General features: G+C 27.3%; 2 protein-coding genes across 14 annotated transcripts; both read left to right on the forward strand.

The window, feature by feature from the left end:
* The first annotated feature begins 1,379 nt into the window (after positions 1–1,379).
* Positions 1,380–7,734, forward strand: LOC126847920 (uncharacterized). The gene is made up of 6 exons (XM_050588364.1): positions 1,380–1,425; positions 1,559–1,609; positions 1,872–1,886; positions 2,298–2,348; positions 2,578–2,668; positions 7,539–7,734. Exons 1-6 carry the CDS (start codon positions 1,380–1,382, stop codon positions 7,732–7,734), a joined length of 450 nt encoding a protein of 149 aa, XP_050444321.1.
* A 493-nt stretch (positions 7,735–8,227) lies between these two features.
* Positions 8,228–14,864, forward strand: LOC126847900 (uncharacterized). Of its 13 annotated transcripts, none has more exons than XM_050588314.1 (18): positions 8,228–8,374; positions 9,464–9,530; positions 9,606–9,635; positions 9,718–9,750; positions 9,811–9,861; positions 9,941–9,970; positions 10,068–10,115; positions 10,255–10,305; positions 10,566–10,586; positions 11,157–11,207; positions 11,496–11,537; positions 11,802–11,822; positions 12,321–12,371; positions 12,659–12,700; positions 12,965–12,985; positions 13,539–13,589; positions 14,001–14,093; positions 14,485–14,864. In XM_050588314.1, the coding sequence occupies exons 1-18, from the start codon at positions 8,243–8,245 to the stop codon at positions 14,676–14,678; spliced, it is 1,029 nt and encodes a 342-aa protein (XP_050444271.1). In that variant the 5' UTR covers positions 8,228–8,242; the 3' UTR covers positions 14,679–14,864. The 13 variants fall into 13 exon arrangements, with proteins under 13 accessions (XP_050444271.1, XP_050444273.1, XP_050444272.1 ...); XM_050588325.1 differs by having other exon boundaries at positions 8,282–8,374; positions 9,358–9,530; XM_050588326.1 differs by having other exon boundaries at positions 8,286–8,374; positions 9,392–9,530.
* The last annotated feature ends 4,786 nt before the right edge of the window (positions 14,865–19,650 follow it).

Raw genomic sequence — 19,650 nt, forward strand, 5'->3', positions numbered from 1 at the left:
TATCATCGATAACACGATGTGGCAAAATTTAGGGTGGGTTTTGTCCAAAGGATGAAACCAACCTTTATTAGATACATTTGTTAGCGAGGAATCCAAATCTGTCTTCAAAATAATTGTTCTAGGAAGTCAAGATTCTGAGGAAATTAATGTTATTGTTGGAAAAAACATCAAATTTAACCAAGATAAAAAAAAACCTGAAATAATAAATATCTTTCGAATATTATAGCATAATACCTTTATTTAAGACCCTAAAAATACTAAAAAAAAAAAAAAATAGATTAATAGTTGTTGATCCTAGTGGTGAAATTACCCCATAAGTATAAAAATTTGATGGAACAATATATATATATAATTTTTTTTTATTGAAAATCCTATTTTAGGGTTTTTCCTAACTTAACATATATTTCTTCAGAATCATGACGTGTTAGAAGAACATAAAAGACAGTTTAAGAGCCAATAATTAATTGACAACTATGTCGAATGCACAAGGCTTTATTATATATTTATTATATGTTTATTATTTTTTGCAGACAAAAATGAAACATTTTTGTTTTTTTATATCATTCGCCGTTATTACTGTTTTAGCAGTTGACATAAGTAATTATTATGTATTTTATTTTCACACTTGCCTACTAGAAGAAATTAAAAAATATAAAAAAAATACAATAATTTAACTTTTTTACAGCTGACTACAAAAAGGAGGTTGCCTACACAAGTTAGTATTTTTTTTTTATCATACAAATTTAACTTTAGTTGCATACACTAATTTTAATTTATTCACTACAGATAGACAAATCAAGAGGGCAGGAGGTAATAATAAATATATATCTTAAATTATTTAACTGACATATAATAATTAATGTTTTGTCAAGTTTTCCTAAGTATCGGTTGATTAATAAATTCAATATTATAGTTTCTGTAATCTGTGCACAAAATGTATAGTATAAGCGTTTTAGTCACTTTGTAAATACTTTATAAATAATAATCAAATAATTTATATTTATACACTTCATGCAGCAGTTTCTGTAGTTTACATAGGGCGTACCTAGATATAGACAGTAACTATTTAACTAATTTAAAGGTGATCACTTATTATTATAACTCATTATTTTCTTGACCCAATATTTGTTTATTCTAGTAAAGATGCATAAGGTAATTAAATCACTTGTTAGTGGAACGAAATCTATGGGTAATTTTATATAGTTTTATTATAATATAATAAAAAACTAAATCCAATATCATTAACTAATCCCATTTACGTAATGTAAATTTTAGAAACAATTGTTTTTATGTTGGTTGCACCAGGTAATATTTTTCACATGTTTTTGCACAAAGTTGTTTGATTTCATATTTAAAATGTTCTCGTTTTAATTTCAGAAATGGCACTCGATGAAACCATTGAAAACAGCGAAGAAAAACTACTGGGTAATTACTCTAACATATTTTATATTTAGAATACTTTACATAGACATACATGCATAATTTATATAAATCCAGATTTATTATGTACTTAAATATTTATCTTAAGAAAATATGTATATTTTCGTTTCAATTTTAGAATGCATAAATTACCAGACTGACTTGCAAAAAGAAATATCCACTGTCTTACGTAATTACTAAAATTTATAAATACACAACTTTAAAAATGCTAGTAATTTATTTTTAATAAAAATCTATGAATTTCAATTTGAGTTTAGTGTCTTAAAGCTATATGTTATTTTTCTAAAAGTTTGATGACTGTTCGAAGTATAATCATTATTCAAATGCCTAATAATTAGTCTAAGTAAACTCAGTTTAGATAGTAATACAGATAAATTTTAAAACTAGTTTTTATTTACTGTATAGGTAATTATTTAATATTTTTGTTACAGGTGTTCCTGACAAAAGTAATATATTAGTCAAATAATATGTGTGAAAAGAGATTATAGGTCAAAATTGCTAATAGCAAATGATTATTTTATTATGTTTTAACTATTTAAATAATATTATTACTAATTTATTCAAATATATTTTGAACGTTTTTCTCGGTTTTTGAAAATATTTTTCAAACCTTTTTGACTTGGCTACCGTGTTAGTGTTTTGAGTTTTGACCGTTAGTCAAGTCAAATGCATACACCGTCGATTAGCAGAAAGTAAATTTAATAAAAACCATCGTTATTTACTTGCTGCTATCCGATTGCTGGCTACATTTTAAGATAATAACGACGGTTATTAAGTTACATATTTCATTTTTATTTATGCTAATTTTATTATTTGGAAACTGTTTTATAGTTGAACTCATAATTTGTTTATACTAGGTGTAGCGTGTTTTGCATTGAGAAAAGTTGGTTGTCCATGTAAACGAATAGGTAATTATTATAATTATATAAAAAAAAATTGCAGCATACCGATTTACCGCTATGCAAATTTATTAGTGATACACCATCGCTTAAGGACAATACCAAAAAGGCTTAAGAAGAAGTTTTTAAATTGTAAAAAGAATTATTATAAAATGTTGTTATGTTTTTCAATAATGGCACGAGGAATTCATTTTTTTTTTGTACAATATATTTGACGGTTATTTATTAATTTGTATAGATTTTGAAACCTGTGAGTTGTCAAAACTTTTGGAAGCAAGAATAAAAATGTATTCAAGCTGCTATTATAAAATTACTCAACAATGTACCATGTAAATATTATATCCAATTGTACTAGTTTAATTTATATTATGTTATATTATTTATATATGAATGATCGTTCTTTAAACCACAAAAAAAAATAAACATTTTATTGTAACCTGTCCAAAGTAATAGTAATGTTTTAGGGAGGCCATTCATTAGAAGCATACTTAAACCATTTTATTTCATTTCATATTTTTTTTATGCTTAAATTATTTTCCTAGATATATAATGATTATATTAAATTATTATTTTTATACATGTTAGAAATATAATCAAGACAATTATAATATAATATATATATATAATTTGGGTAGTTTTTAGCAAAATTTTAGTTTCTATTTACAATGTTTTTTTTAATATAAAGTTTTTAATAAGTTTAACTATAAAACAAATTACGGTTTTCTTTTTTAAGGTGTATTTTATAAAATTTTCATGGATAATAAATTATGATACACAGGGTGTTCGTGTCTTAGTTATGTATTACACAATAAATTATTGTAGTAACTTGTAAGGTAAGTTTGACAAATTTTTAAATAAACCTTTTTTATTTTTCAAGCTGGAAACCAAGACTATATCGCAAATCGCATGATGTGTCGGTTAAAAGCACTGATCAGAAGTCAAAATGATCCAAAATCATATATAAAAGAAGCTGTAGTTATTGGTCATTCGTGTCATCTAACCAATATAAACAACGAGGTGGCTACACTCTCTAGCATGGTGTGGGACCTTTAAAATAAAGAATAATAATAACAATTTTTAAATAATTGTTCCAAACCGCAATTGTATCCAAAATATCGAATGTAATGTACCTTATAATAAACGTGTTTTACTTGAGATTATAAACTCATTTGTTACTTTTTACTTGTACACAGATTCGATTCGAAGTGTTTTTGAAAATAGTTTTATTTCTTTCAATCTTCTTATTATTTATTGGCTTATTATAATCCATTCAAGGCAGTCTTCATAGTTTATAGTTGCCATTTACTCGACATTATTTATTTATACCAAATTTAGGTCATTCTGCACTCCATTGTACATTCTCTGGAGTAATCAAGCACACATTATAGCTTGTACAAACCACGTCATAGACAATCACATGCTCACTGTGCTGTTTATGATAACCATATAGGCATAGTCCGTTTACACTGATTGTCAAGGTATATAGGTTTTTTGTAAGTGAGTAGTAGTTGTAAGTAGTAGTAGTAAGTGAATATCGTTAGTTTCAAGAAAGGAAAGGCCACAAGACATATTCATGTTCCAATGTGTTTCCTTCAAGGGAAATATGGTATTAGTTTTTTACTTTTCATTTTAAATTTACTTTGAGTTCTTAAGCTATCAGAATTAATACATAGACCGTGTTGAAAGTAACCGAAGAAAATTCACCTTGACTTTATTAAGAGGCCTCCACACCTGTGTATTTTCTATAACCGTTCGACATTTTTTCAATACTCGTTCGATGCTTAGTTTGTAGTACATTTTTAATTTTAGTTTTAAATCTTATTGTAAAGTTATAAATTCTCCAAAATCGGGATGATTTCCAATCTGTTTTTGTTACCCATGTATTCTACCCTTTTAAATTTCTATATGGTATAGATATAAAAATATAAACAGTGTGGGGTGGTGTAATCTTGTTTGTGAGTTAACTCCGAACGTCAAAGGTAAAAAAAAATAAAAGCATTGAAAACATGTCTAAGTTATAAGTTAGGCCTTTCGGGACGTTTTAAACAGTCCGTATATAAAATACCATTAACCCTTCCTAAATAATTTGCAAGCATTTATTTCGCCTTTTGCGGAGTGGATCAGATTTAGTGTTTTTGAAAATAGTTTTATTTCTTTCAATCTTCTTATTTATTGGCTTATTATAATCCATTTAAGCCTTATGTCTCAACCACCAGTCTTCACGGTTCAGACATTTATTCGACATTATATTTTATTCGTAGCAAATTTAGGTCAATAACATGCTCACTGCTATGGGCGATGTGTTGTTGTTGACAAGTGTTTAGAGTTTTATTGTCTTACAAAATACTTGCCCGAAAAAAACCATTTACCATTTACCTATTAACTAAAAATGCACAGCTTAATGGATAGTTTTCTCGTACAAGCGTTGGATGCATAATTATGTGTTTGTCTAAATTTGATTAAAATGTTTTTGTCCTCTAACGATACGGTAAAACTATTTCAGCAAACCACAGCTATAGTTGTACACGAGTTTCCAATGGGATTTCGGTTGACAGCAGACGGGAACGAAACCAGCACAAGATAGTGTCAATACAATTATTGCGTTAGTCTGTCTACACGCCTTTTGTTTCAGACCGTTATTGTTAGAGATGTTGTATTTTGTAAACGCATATATAGATTACCAAGGACTATCTCTCTCCGAATAGACCGACCCCAAGAAGTTCAAATGAGTATACATCCGACAGTCGTTATCAGTTAGGAGAATCCGGCTCGGTATATTTGTACAAAAGCACTGCGTTTTCGGATCTCCAATAAAATGTAATTTAACGATATTTTCTCGGAATCCCTTCTTCATTTATAAGGTAATTAATCCAGATGTTTAAGCATGTTTACAATGAAATATAGGTAAGCTGGCCGCTGCGAGCATATTGTAATTTAGGGTGGTTTTCGGTTGTGTATTTTCCAAACTGATTAAGAGTTACACGAGCCACAATTACTATGGTGATTGTACAGTGTACATTTATTTAGTGTTCAGTTGTCAGACACGCTTAATTGGATCCCCGAGGCCGATAAAAAGCAAACAACTTCATTATTTTAAGTATTCTCTGATATTATACTTAATAAACTCGAGATGTCATATAATGGCGCGTTATAACTTATAGATAAAACTAATTTGTATAAGTAAATGTATGCACGAGTAGGTATTATCTTTAAGATAATTCGTTTCGCGCACCAACAGCGCCTTAAGCAAACTCCAATTAAAAATATTCAATGGTTAAAAAGTGTAGACTTAAAAAATAAACTAATTAAAAATGTTCAATTTAAATTATACCGCTAGATTTTAATTAGTCAAAGTAGAGTTTAACCTAACCTAACTTCTTCAAGAAGAAACATATGAATCATCACGAATATGTCTAATGGTACATTTCACACGATTCAAATGTATTCATGTTAAAACATGATATTTAGTATTATTATTTACACTTAGTGCTCAACTTAATTTCTAAAAAGTCGAAAAACTCGGAATGTCCCGTTAAGGCAACGAAAAAATGAAAAGCTCCGCCAAATGTAATAAGTTCAAAAAGAATTTTTAATCAAGGATGTATTTGCGTTTACACGCTGCGCGAATACAAATTTTAAACGTTGAACATATTTTCCAAAACGTATTTTAGACATCCATTATGGATGTCTACCGTGAAATTTATAATTAAATAACTTGGTAGCGTTATTCGCGTACGGTATACACTGATCTCGTCGGGGCGTAGAATATGCAATCAACTTTTGTGCGCACTTCATGCCACTTAATTTTCGGTACTTTGAACATGAGTACTACCGAGTCAGCTGACGTGTAACATCATAAAATATTCAACACAAATCGAATTTAAACTATGTGCAGCAAAAGTTAAATAATTACTTGTACGCTGAATTCTTAACGAACCGCTCAAAGTTCCTATTACGTTGAAAACATACACAGCGGCGATGATGTTCGGCGCTTAAAGTCTAATACACACCAATGACTATAATAGGTTTTATTCCATTACTATAACTAACCGTCAGAAAAGTCTTGGTCACCTACCATAACTATTGTTGAACTTCTTAATAATCGAGTACAGCCTTCTGGCCGTGTTTATTCTGTTTTATTTCGAATATCAATTAAACGTGTAATTTATTGTAAACAAATGGATTAGTTACCATTACTATTGGTATGTAATATTATATGTACAGTGTATATAAAACACTTGCACCTACTGAATGCCCGAGGGGACTGGCTGATTCATCATTGTGTCAAGCAATGTTATTTTGCAGAAACACCGATTCGTAAACTCACGACATACAAAAGAAAGTACCTCGAAAAGTGTCTACAAGTTTTTCTGTTTTTAAATAAAATAACTATTTCCATTCAATAGACTTCTACATTTTTTGTATTTTCTGTTATTCTTCATTTGTACATTACATTCTTCTGTAAAATAAGATGTTTAGGCAATATGTAGAACTTGTTTTTCCCATTCAATTTAAATAAATAAAAAAATCAAATCTTTATGAAGTCAACAACAATGAACAAATAATTAAAAATTCAAACGCTAAAATATTTTTTTATTTTTTGTCTACAGATTTATGTAATGAAAAACATTGTTAAACATGTTGCCATTTAAAAAAAAAAAACAAAAAATCTCCCGTTTTGGCTTATAAGGAATGGGGATAAACATTTTCAAAATATGAATCACCCTGTATAACAAGAATCGAAAAACGTATGCTTTGTAGTGAATTTATAAAAACAAGACGTTTAACGTATGAAAGTAAATTCCATTCTGTACTAAAATAAAAAAATTGTATTATAATTTTATAATACAATACTTAAATATTTGTAAATAAATAAAACTATTTTGATTCACTAAACTTTTACATTTTTAAAATTTTTGGTTAGGTACATTATCTGTACATTAAATTCTTGTGGAGAAAAAAAATGTTAAGCTCTTTGTAGAACATAGAAATAAAAAAAATATTCTCGATAATGGTAAGAAGAAACGACTTCTGGTAACGTCACACTAAATAGGCAAAACAAGTACATGCATGTCAACTGTAAAGAAGAACCAGAGTGGAACATTTTTACAATAACAATTGTCTGAAGCAAAAAAAAATTTAACCTAACCCTTGGTCAGTTTCTGAATGAAGCATTAAGCATCAAATGTATTCACTTAGGAGTTACGTGGACAACTCTGAAGAAAAGAAAAAAAGGTTCAGATTCGCTCCCAAAAAAGCCAGCCAATCAAAGTCCTGGAATCTACATTGCGGTCAAGTCTGTTTTATTCCTCATTCAGTAACTGACCAAGTGTTAAGCAAAATAAATAAAAAAGCATGTGTTGCTCATGAAAGTAGTAGTGAAGTGAAGTTATGAACTAACGCAAAAGCAGACTTGGCCACAATGTAGATATCACTACTTTGTTAGGCTGAATTTTTTGGGAGAGGGTCTGGAGCCGGACCCTTTTTCAATGTTAGGTTTAACAGTGAAAAAGGTCTAACCTGAGTAATATTAATTTACTCTAAATTTCGTATAACGGCGTTCGTGTGTTAGGCACGCAACAGTTGAAAAATTTAACCAGAGGCCCAAATTTTATTTTATACTTTGAATTTTATTCCTATGAAATACGTTAGTATATTACAACAACCGATAAAGCGTGTAAAAAACACAAATCTAGCAAACATATTTTTTTGGGGTCTTATTTACTTTAAATTCGTATCGATATGAAAAACCGTTGAAGTATTATGTCTATGTGTAAAACAAACAACAATCATAATTTATTTTTTAAGTTTCGTATCGACGTGAACAACATATGAGTAATAGCACACAGTGCTGTGTAGAAAAATAAAAGCAATAGCCTAAACATTTCTTTACACCTGTATACATGAGATATACTTGCGTGTTGCAAAATCCATACCGATTTTACTGTTTCGGGAAAAAGCCACAAAACGAATCACTTTTAAACGGTTGTTTTAACATACCAGTTCACAAGAGTTCTACCAGAATTCCAGAACTAGTAAGTAATTAACGCATTTTTATTAAGTTTTTTTTATTTACTATTTTTTTTATTTTCGTGTTTAGATTTGCGATAAACATTTAACCACTAGGCTAATTTCATTAATAATATAGTACAGAAATTGTACACCGTTTTGTATTGATCAGAAATCGAACCTAAAATTTGCCTCATTTGGCCCGATATTTAAAAAGTTCCATTCAAAATCAGGAAAAAATTTTTCTTAAAAAAATGTGTATACGATTCAATTTGAAATAAATTACAATAGACAAACCTTTAAAAAAAAAAGTTTATAAAATATAATATATCATACACTTTGTTTTGTAATTTGATTAACGCTCTATAAATAATTATTTCAATAATTATTATAATAATAATAATATATTATTGAAATTTTAGTAGTACACCATTTTATTAGTGTAGTATATAATTTATAGATCAGAAACATAACCTAAAATGTTGACACAATATTTAAGTTTCATTCGATATTAAAAAATTGTTTTTAAAAATGTGTACATGTTTCAACTTAAAATAAGGAACAATAAGCAAACCTTTATAAAATAATTTTTTTTTTTTAATAATAATATTAGATTTTACGAAAATTTTACATTTTATTTTGTAATTTTATTAGCGCTCTATAAACATCATTATTTTAAAAATAGTCTAAATAATGGTCAATTGGTATAAAATATTCTTTAGATTTGATACTTTCTAAAAAAAACAGTGTTTCAAAAAAAATTTCATGTAAAATAACACTAAGCATAATTTGATTTTAACATTGATGCGCAGCTGAGAAGATTTTTTTTTTCAACGATGTTTTTATTAATTTTTTAAAACAAAATTAAATAAGTTCACCCCTTCTCCTTTAAAATCAAGAAAACACTCAAACCTTAAACTATGGATCTCTATACATTTTTTTTAAAAATAATCAAAATAATTCTAAATTTGTATGGTATAATTTATTTTATTTTGACCATATTTTCTAGGAAGTAACTATCAAGTGCGATTTCTTGTCTACAGATTAGCTACATCAAGATATCGGTTAAGTGATTTAGAAGATATCATTTTAAAACGAAAAATAATTTTTTGCAGATAAAAATGAGACGATTTTGTGTTTTAATATTACTTGTTGTTGTAAATGTCTTAGCAGATAAAAAAAGTAATTATTGTTTATTTTATTTTTTACACTACCTACTAGAGGTAATCAAAAATCTAATGATTAATTTTTTCGCAGTTGAATATAAAAAGGAGCTTTTCTACACAAGTCAGTAATTTTTTTTATCATACAAATTTAACTTTAATTTTAAATATTTGCATATATTTATTTAATTTTTTTTTTATTACAGATAGTCAAATGAAGCAGATAAAAAATCGTGATGGTACATACACTTATTATTTGAATTTATTTGTTACCTCAACTCATTATTTTCTTATTCTAGGTCCTTTGTTACCGGTAATTAGAAAAATTGTTGGTGGAACTACACCGATGGGTAATTATAATTATTACAATATTTGAAAGTGTTAAGTAAGGTACATATCTTATATACATTTATGTTATTCAAATTTTAGTGAAACTGTCGTGTATGTTTGTTGCACCAGGTAATAATTTTTCTCAAACAAATGTACGTGTCTGCACGTAGTTGCTTAATATTAAGTATAAAATTTCAAGTATACATTTTTCTCGTTAAAATTTCAGCAAAGGCAATCGATGAAAGTAATGAGAACCACGAAGAAATACTGCAGCGTAATTACTCTTATACATTTTTAATTTAGAATCTTTACATAGAACTGCATGCATAATTTTTATAAATTCAGATGTATTTCTATCATAAGAAAAGATGTTGTAAAAATTAATAAATTTTTTTTTTTTGTTTTAATTTTAGAATGCATAGATTCCCAGAAAGAGTTGCAAAAAAAAATAACCACCTTATTAGGTAATTATAATAATTTGTCAATACACAATTTCAAAAATGATAGTCGTTTATTTCCAAGCAAAACAGCTGAAAATTTGATTTGAGTTCTTATATCTTAAAGCTATATGTTTTTTTACTAGAAGTTTGATGATTGTTCGAAGTATAATCATTATTCAAATGCCTAATAACTAGTCTGAATAAATGTAGTTTTAGATACTGTTATAGATAAAACATAAAATGATTTTCATTTACTGTGCTATTATTTAATATTTTTGTTACAGGTGTCTCTAGTTCTGAAAAAGGTAATTACGTTAACCACAAAATATAACCCTAAGTTGTTTTATTGTAACTAAATGATTGTGCGTTATTTGTTACTAGGTAAAATACTATTCTTAATCTGAGATATGTTAGCCTAATATGTATCAATAGGTCCTCCATAACTTCATTCCTGAGCAAAATATATAGATAGAATTGCCTATAATAGATGAATAGTTTGTTACGTTTTAACTATTCATATCATATTTCATTACCAATATAATATAATATTTAATAATACCTATATAATATTTGTTTTTCTTGTTTTTTGAAAACTTTATTTAAATCTTTTTGACATTACTACCACGTTAGCGTTATGAGTTTTGACCGTCAGTCAAGTCTTATATACACCGTCCAATAGCAGAAAGTAAATTTTAACAAAAACAATCGTTAGGTATTTCCTTGCTGCTATCCGTTTGCTTGTAACATATTAAGATGGTGTCCACCTATTATGATTAAATAACCACAGTTATTAAGTTAAATATTTTATTTTTATTTATGCTAATTTTATTATTTGAAACTTTTTTGTAGCTAAACTCATAATTTCTTTTTACTAGGTGTAGTACGATCTTTGATGAGAAATTTGAGTTCCAAAAGTGATTCGACGGGTAGTTATTATAATTATATGTAAAACATAAAAATAAATCTTTTCAAACCGTATTAATTGTGATAAAAAAATGTAGCGTTGATATATGAAAATTAGTCTGTGATAAACTAATTTCAAATTTGTATAGACTATTTTATAATATTTCTTATACATTTTAAATTCAGAATCTTTACATAGACTTGCATGCATAATTTATATAAATTCAGATGTATTTTTATCTTAAGAAACGATGTACAAAAGTGTTGTAAAAATTAATACATAATTTTTTTTTAAATTTTGGATTGCATAGATTCCCAGAAAGAGTTGCAAAAAGAAACAACCACCTCAATACGTAATTATAAACATTTTGTAAATATACAATTTCAAAAATGATAGTCATTTATTTCTAAGCAAAATAGATGAAAATTTGATTTGAGTTATCTTAAATCTTAAAGCTGTATGTTTTTTGATTAAAACTTTTGATGATTGTTCGAAGTATAATCATTATTCAAATGCCTAATAACTAGTCTGAATAAATGTAGTTTTAGGTACTGTTATAGATAAAACATAAAATGGTTTTCATTTACTGTACTATTATTTAATATTTTTGTTACAGGTGTCTCTAGTTCTGAAAAAGGTAATTACGTTAACCACAAAATATAACCCTAAGTTTTTTAATTGTAACTAAATGATTGTGCGTTATTTGTTACTAGGTAAAATACTATTCTTTATCTGAGATATGTTAGCCAAATATGTATCAATAGTTTGTTACGTTTTAATTATTCATATCATATTTCATTACCAATATAATATAATATTTAATAATACCAATATAATATTTGTTTTTCGAAAACTTTATTTAAATATTTTTGGAATTACTACCGTGTTAGCGTTTTGAGGTTTGACTGTCAGTAAAGCCTTATATACACCGTCCAATAGCAGAAAGTAAATTTTAACAAAAACAATCATTAGGTATTTCCTTGCTGCTATCCGTTTGCTTGTAACATATTAAGATGGTGTCCACCTATTATTATTAAATAACCACAGTTATTAAGTTAAATATTTTATTTTTATTTATGCTAATTTTATTATTTGAAACTTTTTTGTAGCTAAACTCATAATTTGTTTTTACTAGGTGTAGTACGATCTTTCATGAAAAATTTGAGTTTCAAAAGTGATTCGACGGGTAGTTATTACAATTATATATAAAACATAAAAATAAATCTTTTCAAACCGTATTAATTGTGATAAAAAAATGTAGCGTTGATATATGAAAATTAGTCAGTGATAAACTAATTTCAAATTTGTATAGACTATTTTATAATATGTCTTATACATTTTAAATTCAGAATCTTTACATAGACATGCATGCATAATTTATATAAATTCAGATGTATTTTTATCTTAAAAAACGATGTACAAAAGTGTTGTAAAAATTAATAGATAATTTTTTTTAAATTTTGGATTGCATAGATTCCCAGAAAGAGTTGCAAAAAGAAACAACCGACTCGATACGTAAATATAAACATTTTGTAAATATACAATTTCAAAAATGATAGTCATTTATTTCTAAGCAAAATAGATGAAAATTTGATTTGAGTTATCTTAAATCTTAAAGCTGTATGTTTTTTGATTAAAACTTTTGATGATTGTTCGAAGTATAATCATTATTCAAACGCCTAATAACTAGTCTGAATAAATGTGGTTTTAGGTACTGTTATAGATAAAACATAAAATGGTTTTCATTTACTGTACTATTATTTAATATTTTTGTTACAGGTGTCTCTAGTTCTGAAAAAGGTAATTACGTTAACCACAAAATATAACCCTAAGTTTTTTAATTGTAACTAAATGATTGTGCGTTATTTGTTACTAGGTAAAATACTATTTTTTAATCTGAGATATGATAGCCAAATATGTATCAGTAGGTTTATAGGTTCTCCATAACTTTATTCCTAAGCAAAATATATAGATAGAATTGCTTATAATAGATGAATAGTTTGTTACGTTTTAATTATTCATCTCATATTTCATTACCAATATATTTTGAGTTTTTCTTGTATTTTGAAAAATTTGTTCAAATTTTTTTGACATTACTACCACGTTAGCGTTATGAGTTTTGATTGTCAGTCAAGCCTTATATACACCGTCCAATAGCAGAAAGTAAATTTTAACAAAAACAATCATTAGGTATTTCCTTACTGCTATCCGTTTGCTTGTAACATAATAAGATGGTGTCCACCTATTATTATTAAATAACCACAGTTATTAAGTTAAATATTTTATTTTTATTTATGCTAATTTTATTATTTGAAACTTTTTTGTAGCTAAACTCATAATTTGTTTTTACTAGGTGTAGTACGATCTTTCATGAAAAATTTGAGTTTCAAAAGTGATTCGACGGGTAGTTATTACAATTATATATAAAACATAAAAATAAATCTTTTCAAACCGTATTAATTGTGATAAAAAAATGTAGCGTTGATATATGAAAATTAGTCAGTGATATATCTTTGTTTAGCGACAATGCAGAATATTATTCTTAAGTTATATTTTTTTAATTGTAAAAAGAAAAAGAAATTGTTCAACGGCATATGTGAAACAAGCTGTAATATTATTTAAAAAACTATGGCTTGGTAAAGTAGTGAATATTTACAAGGCTTATACTTGTTTAATTAATACATAATTATAGGAAAATTACTTACAACTAGTTCATCATAAGAACATTTGAACAACAGCTTAATTATACTGCATTAAAAACATGAGAAATTATATATTATTTTTGTAACACACGGTTTTTTATTAAATTATACAGATACATTTGAATCGACTGGCTTTTTAGAACTTGAACAAGAGAGAATAAGCCTAACTAGTGAAGCTATAAATATATATCTCAATCTTGTAATAAGTAAGTATTATATCAATTTGCAATAGTTTAATTTATGTTTACGTATATATGTATGCAGGGTGTCCCACATTGATTCGATAAATTAAATAACTTGTGTACTAGTGAATATATTTAAGATTTTTTTTTTTATTAATTTATAATCATTAGCGATATAAGACCCACGTTTTTTATTGCACTTAACTATTTTACTTTCAATAAAGCCAGTTAATTAAGAATATTTTGCTGGTCGATAACCAGATTTGGATAATAACTTTTTAAGTTACTAAAGGTTAAATGTTATGATGGGAGGTGGAGTGCGGTAGAGTAGCGCGTAGAGCTATTTTTATCAGCATATAAGACTAATCAGTTAAAAATTGGAAAATTTTTAATTATACCTTTTTTATTTTTAAAGATCCAGACTGTCAAGATTATAAAAATTCTAAACTGATGTGCCGTTTGAAGGGTGTGTACAGAAGTATATTACACCCAAATGAGTTTATAGTAGAAGCTGAAGTTGTTGATGATAAGTGTCATCTAACTGGTATAGACAAAAGCAAAAACGTAGTCAGTGTCTTTGGGGTTGACGTATCAGAAACACATCATTAATATAGTAAAAAGATTTCACTTGCTTTTCAGTTATTATAATTTAGATCACTAACCTTATAGTTAACTTATTCAAAATTATAAAGAACTATTGTTATTATATTTAAATTATTATTGCAAACCTCACTTGTATCCAAATTATCAAATTTTATGTATGTTATAATAAACTGTTTTACTCATGATTATAAACTCATTTGTTGCTTTTTATCTGTACACGAATTCGATAATAAGTGGTTTTGAATATAGGTTTATATCTTTAAATCATCCTCTTTAATAGCTTATTATAATCCATTCAAGGAAGTCTTCAAAGTTTATAGTTGCCTTTTACTCGACATTATTTGTTACCAGTAGTTCGAACTCAAATGTATCCATAACATATTAAACGGAAAAAAAATTCGGTACTACAGTTTTCCTTTATATTCCGGAAAACTGTGTTTATCGCAGATTGCGTACATTTTAACAAAAAACCTAAAATCTTAAAAAAAATGTATCGAATCATTATAACAATTTTATGTATATCTATGAAGAATGATACTATTAAGTTTTGTGCTCAAGTACCACTTTTGACTTTAAGTTTACACGAATTTAATTTTTTTTTTTTTTACTTAAGTTTTTTTTTGGCTGAGGGAAATCATAAGTAATAAAATATCAATTCAAATAGCCGACGTCCCGCCAGTCGCCTAATCGTCTCTTCCATGGGATTCGTATAATACATCTGGCTCATAGACAAGCATAAAGGCGGCTTGGGCAGCGAGTGGCGTTGGCGCGCGTTTTTATCATGTCACGACGTTATCGTATCAAATAATAACGGTGACGGCGTGTGTTGTTTTTATTGCCGAGTTTGTACTTTCCTTAAATTAAACGTAAAATTATTATTATTATTATTAATTACACTGTTGTTCATTGTCATACGTGGTTTTTTTATTCAATAGTGTTTCCCGGTGTGTCAAACGTTATCATATATATAATAATAAAAATTAAAAACGGCGAACGGCGTGTTTTGTTTTTTTTGGTGAATTTTTGTCTTTGTAGTTTGTTATATTATACACATACAATTATATGTAAATCGTATAATAGTTATTATTAATTACATATTTGTCCGTAATTCGCTCACGGTTTTCGTTCAAGAGAAATCGACGTGTTTCCCGGTGTGCAAACATTACCTTTTAATATGCGTCGTTGGATGTCGGTACGTTTTTTAGATTTAGAATATATATAATAATATATAGTATAGTAGTATATTACATTTCGCTTAAACCAAATTATCAAATTAATTAGATATACAAAATTCTTATCTTTTTCAAACCGCTGTGCGTGGTGATAACGATACATTTCATATTTTTTGTTGAAAAATTTGTTGACATATATATCTACTATTTATTTTCAATTAAATAACTTACTGACTTATTTTATATATATGTAAATTATTTGTTTTAGGCCAATACTATAGTGAAATCATAACCGACGCGTGTCCGTTTAGAAGATTGATTGCTACTTCTATCTACTCTGTCTTTAATTAATACAATAAGTAGTTATTATTGTTACCATCGGTTACAGACTGTTATCCTATGCCGTCACCGATTAATTTGCCTGCGGCCAACAGAGAACTTACACCGTAGAAGTTGATTTTTTGTTATTTATGAAGTATTTTTTAATAATTAGTGCCTATCTAATCTCTATACTCAACCCTAATTTAAATTGACAGTTTTTTTTTCATTATACAGTGTCTTAACCGACTTCTCTTAACGCTTTAGTTTCTAAACGTGCACACACATACGATACTGATGTACAAATAATTAAAACATTAATTATTTCACATTTTTTTGTTAAAGCTGTACAATTATGATCACTACATAGAATACAAATTATTTTAGTTTTTTTTTATATTTTTTTTTAATGATATATTATTTTACGTTAAATTGGCATTATTTGAATACATTTTAATTATTTCATTTAGTAGGATGATTTACCTATATAAATATGTATGATCACTATCGAGTACTATCACTAACCGTTTAGGGTTTTTAAAATTTGTGTTTTGACTTAATTTGTGGTTTTAATATTTTAACTTTGGAAAATTCAGACATCGTAGGTAAGCTATGTGGAAATCAACAATTCAAGCTAAGAAAAATCTAATAATTGTCATTAAAGTTGAAAATATAGTTTGTATTCTTTGAAATTGACAAACATATAACTTTATTTTTTTAAATCATGTATCTGATTTCACTTTCCAGATAATTTTTTTTTTAGGAAGTATTATTGTAAATTATTTAGTAGAAAAACATTTATTTACCTATCTAAAAATAACATAATACATGGATTAACTAAAAAAAAGTTTATTGTTGTTAAAATAATAATATATATATATAATGAAAAATATTTTTTTAAATAATAATAATAGTATATTTGATGCACTGAATAAAAATTGTTCAGATCTAAAAACAATCGATTTTTAGTTTTATACACCTGGGGCTACTTTTGTGTGCTTAAAATTTATATACATTATTGACATAAAATATCTATGTGTTCATTCCGCTCTAATAAGAAATAACTGTACTACATGATCTAATTTATTTTAATCACATTATACATAGCAACATCTTATGCTATTGTAATCATTCCGGTTTTTACTCCCTGGCTTTATAATACTTATTTAACCAACGAATAAATGCATTTTTACACAGTCTTATTATAAAAAATTATAGGTATGTTTTTTAAAAGCATCAGCAAAAGTCCCTATATCATCTTAATAAATTCTTAAAACAGTTGTCTTTAGATTATTTTAGCGTTCAACATTTTGTGTTCTTAGACCGTTTTTGTGAGTAGTAATCAAAAATCAAAAAAATTGTCTGAACATTTATTTTTACTAACTATTTAATGTTAATTTTTTATATTATATGTATGTATATATATATTTTTTTTTTTTTTTTGAGCTGCTATTGATATAGCTTGAACTAAATTAGATACTTATTAATATTGACTATTATGTTTTTTTTTGTGGTGTGATTTCAGACATAGGGCATAATTAAAACATAAAAATAAAATATTAATTTCAAATCATTTTATTGCATTTTAACATTTTGAAGCATGGTGGTATAAGTAATATACCACTTTTTCAAAAAATAGCCTACTCTCGCGCAGTGGTATATATTTATTACCACCTTCATAATCATGTTCAGAGAAAATCGGAGATAAAAATGCTGTGCTTCAAAGGGTTAAAATTTTTATTGAAAATCGACATTTAATTTACTATTTTATTATTTATAGAAGTATAATATAAGTATTCGCTCCACCCTAAAAAAGTATAGTAAATCTATAGATTTTGCTATATTTTTTTAAATTGATACTACATAATAAAAAATAAAATTATTTTAAAATTTTTTATTATTATCATTTAGTAGGATGAATTGTTGGTTAGCCATCTAAAAATATATCAACATATGGATTTATACCTTTCATGGTTTACTTAAAAAAGTATTAATGTATATATCAATTTATCTATTATGTATAAAATATGTCTGGATAAGTATCAAATAATTTAGGTATTTTATGCACTGAATATTATTATTATTATCATTTTGTACTCTGACCGTTTTTATAATCACCGCCGGACACTCGAATAATCAAAAATATTTGCTACAAATTATTTCAGACATTTCATTCATGTTTTGTACTCTTGAGTTCCCAAGTAACCGTCACACAAACATATCATTCTTCCACACTTTTAAACTTCTAATAACCAACAAACGTCAGACCTTAAGTATCAAAGTACCTTTAGCATTAAAGGTCCAGATCCAAAAACTAAAAGATTTGCATCGAGACATTTCATTTAACCTCTCTTTGGACATTTTTATAAGCTCTGCCAAATAGTCGATCAATAATAATGTATTTATCACTCTTCACTTCTTTCCCTTTTAAGTTTTAATATAAACTAGACATTTCATTCATGTGATTTACTCTTGAATTCTTAAACACTTATGAACTTCTGGTAAACCACCAGACCTTTAATATACATATTTAATGCATTATGCTGTTGGTTACATTCTAAACGTACAGTACGTCATTACCAAATAATGGCATAGACGGTGATTTCTGAACAAATAAGGATTTTAATTCAACCAATATCTAGACATATAACGTATACGTTTGAAAAAGTTTTGTTGCACATAGGAACACCATATCAGACCTATACAGACTGACCTCTAAACATTTTTTTCTATTTTGAACCATAGCTATTACTAAGCCCGTGAAGTAAACAACACCTCAAACAATTCAAATTAAAAAAAAAAAAAAATTGTCCTTTAAGCAAGTAGCACACTCGCTTTAGTAGTAGGACGTTTCTGATCTGACAGATAGCTAGACTTGCACTACAGTTAACCGGTACTTAGCTTGCAAAACACTTTTTCGAAACTAAGTATGAACTATGATTACTGGATAAAGGTACGATGAATTATAGCGGTATACTTTAAAACGTAGTGAGCTGACTCGACACCGTGGCCGGCGTAGCCGGGCACCCCCCTCGGAACCGCTGTGTACAGACATATAACATACTACGTTTAAACAAATTTTGTTTCACAAAGGCAAACCTTAACAGACATTTAGCTGACTGTCCTCTAGACATTTTTATCTGTTTTCAACTCATAAAATTAAGCGGGATGACGCCGGCCTATATTGATGACGTGGTCTATAATATAACAACTTTTACCAAAGACAATTTCCATTATACACTTTTTCCCAATGGCCAGTTTCTTATCAAGCCTCTTTAACTTTTTAAAATTTTAATTTAAACTTAATTTTAAACCTGTTACCTCCTCATAGACTGTAGCCTACAAACCTAGGATATTTTTAGTTGGCGGAGCGAAGCGACGGCGCCGAGCGAGCGAATGCTAAAACACTCGGAGACCTGCCGTCCTTATTAGTTTTCAATACGAATTCCGCCTGCTGATAAGGAACTGGACATTGGTAGTTCATAAAA

Source organism: Adelges cooleyi, unplaced genomic scaffold (genome assembly GCF_023614345.1).
Source record: "Adelges cooleyi isolate 19-005CV unplaced genomic scaffold, UGA_ACOO_1.1 ACOO_flye_CR_arks_rails_tigmint_CR_PRNA_13, whole genome shotgun sequence".
Taxonomy (NCBI): domain Eukaryota; kingdom Metazoa; phylum Arthropoda; class Insecta; order Hemiptera; family Adelgidae; genus Adelges; species Adelges cooleyi.

Excerpts from the sequence above, each read along its gene's own strand:
- LOC126847920 (XM_050588364.1), top strand. The coding sequence starts at position 1,380 with ATGGCACTCGATGAAACCATTGAAAACAGCGAAGAAAAACTACTGG. Across the intron at positions 1,426-1,558 it reads CAGCGAAGAAAAACTACTGG|AATGCATAAATTACCAGACT; the intron begins GTAATTACTCTA and ends TTTCAATTTTAG. Across the intron at positions 2,669-7,538 it reads ATTACTCAACAATGTACCAT|GAGTTACGTGGACAACTCTG; the intron begins GTAAATATTATA and ends GTATTCACTTAG.
- LOC126847900 (XM_050588314.1), top strand. The coding sequence starts at position 8,243 with ATGAGATATACTTGCGTGTTGCAAAATCCATACCGATTTTACTGTTTC. Across the intron at positions 9,971-10,067 it reads GTGTATGTTTGTTGCACCAG|CAAAGGCAATCGATGAAAGT; the intron begins GTAATAATTTTT and ends TTAAAATTTCAG. Across the intron at positions 10,116-10,254 it reads CCACGAAGAAATACTGCAGC|AATGCATAGATTCCCAGAAA; the intron begins GTAATTACTCTT and ends TTTTAATTTTAG.